This window comes from Oryzias melastigma, linkage group LG16 (genome assembly GCF_002922805.2).
Source record: "Oryzias melastigma strain HK-1 linkage group LG16, ASM292280v2, whole genome shotgun sequence".
NCBI classification, from domain to species: domain Eukaryota; kingdom Metazoa; phylum Chordata; class Actinopteri; order Beloniformes; family Adrianichthyidae; genus Oryzias; species Oryzias melastigma.
The window spans coordinates 27,411,415-27,413,155 of NC_050527.1; the positions used below are offsets into that span (position 1 = coordinate 27,411,415).

Here is a 1,741-nt window from a genome sequence, read left to right on the forward strand (position 1 = left end):
TTTCAAAACTTATTTTTTCCAGTTTCAACTCTTTTTTTTCGTTTTTGAATCAGAAAAGTTCAGTTTCAAAACTTCTTGTGGAACATTGGGGCGGGGTTAACACAAAAGACCAATCAGAAAAGATGATTACTGTGATAATTATGCTCAGAAATGTCTGTATTGTCTGTAAAGTCAGCATAAGACAAAGACAGCAAACATGAACAAACCGCTGCGTTTACCGTGAGGCTCCAACTCACATTTCCTGCATGAGAACAAGTTCAAGTGCGACCACACGAGTCATTATTGGGTCACGGAGGATAGCTGGATATTCAGTTGTGTTTTAGTCCTTTTTTCCAAGCATAAGGACGTTTTCGATGCCCGTATTTAACATAATAAGAGTGATTAACTTCTCCTGACAGAACCTCAACCTTTCACTTTTATTGCTTTTTTTTCATTTCTGCAAATCTTTTCGTTTGGAGAAACTCCGTCTTGATACGAGGACGTCAGCGCTCCGTTCAGCGGAGGCTGAGGAACTCACGTGGTGCATGGTGGGACGCCGCCTCCCTGAGGCTCACAGGGCTCGCTCTCCTCCAGCGGCGGGCACGGCGCCTCCTCGCCCACGGAGAACTGCAGCACCTGCCTCTGGCGGGTGCGGTTACCTCCGGGAGACTCCGGGTCCACGCAGGTCTTTGAGCAGGAGCTCCACTCCGCCCACTCTGTCACCTGGCAGGCTTTTGGGAGAACGCAGGACTGGATGATCAGAGGCTGGTCTCTGGGCCCGCACAGGCTGGGGGGGGGTGGGGGGGACAGAAGCAACACGAGACAGAGAACAGATGAATCAAACTGAGACAAGAACACACAGGTAGAACACAAAGACCGGAAAACTGAAACCAACCAGGACCATTAAGCCCAACAGAACCAGCTGACATGCTGCGGTCATGGCAGATCAGAACCAGACGCCAACAAACCCCAAAGAACTGAAGCAGAACCGACACCTACACAAATACGTACGACTGAAAACAGTTGTGTAACTGCAGCATCTTTAACATCTCTAAAAACTCCACAGAAAGTGGATCATGTTCAGAGGTGTGTCCTGAGAGGTGGGTGTTAGGACCCAGCGGAACCCTTTTATAGAAACGTTAATAGAAGAATACTGTGAACTACATACTGTGTCGTGTACTGTGTAGTAAGATAGTATTATAGTGGTGGAGTGGCTGTTGGAGCACAGAGTTCAGTTCACGTTTCGTCAAAGCAAAATATGTCTAGATTTCTGACAAACTTTGTTATTTTTATGAAAAAAAGCAAAATTGAACAAACACTCAAATAACTGGGCAGATTATAACGGACAGATACAGAGAAATATGGCTGTTTTTGATCATTTTGTCCATAAAAAGCTTTAGCTGTCCTGGTTATTTACATCATTCTCCATCGTTATTTACATTTTTTAAGACATTTTTCTGTTGTTTTCGTAGAAACTTATAACTCTAAGTAAAGGTGAAGAGTCAGATATAAGCGTGTCGTAGAGGATTTATTTATTTCTTAAACTCCTCTAAGTCCTGCTGACTGAACAAGGATCCTGCTGGTGCTGTAACGTGGAATCTGACTGTTAGAAATGAGGAAATTAGACAATCGTCCTTCAGACATATAGATAGATAGATAGATAGATAGATAGATAGATATACTTTATTAATCCTTCTGGAAATTAGGTGGCTGTCCTTGCTCCATACACACAACACAGTTTAAACAGTGACAGACACAAAAT

General features: G+C 43.7%; 1 protein-coding gene across 8 annotated transcripts in view; it reads right to left on the bottom strand.

Moving 5' to 3' along the window:
* LOC112136530 (thrombospondin type-1 domain-containing protein 7A) overlaps positions 1-1,741 on the bottom strand; it is a 194,055-nt gene that overhangs the window by 109,672 nt on the left and 82,642 nt on the right. For all 8 annotated transcript variants that reach the window (XR_002917370.2, XR_004949372.1, XR_004949370.1 and 5 more), the window contains exon 3: positions 518-766. Coding sequence is in view for 4 of the 8 variants with exons in the window: in XM_024258281.2 (XP_024114049.1) it covers positions 518-766 (249 nt within the window). In the remaining 4 variants the exon portion in view is untranslated. The remainder of the gene's footprint in view (positions 1-517; positions 767-1,741) is intronic.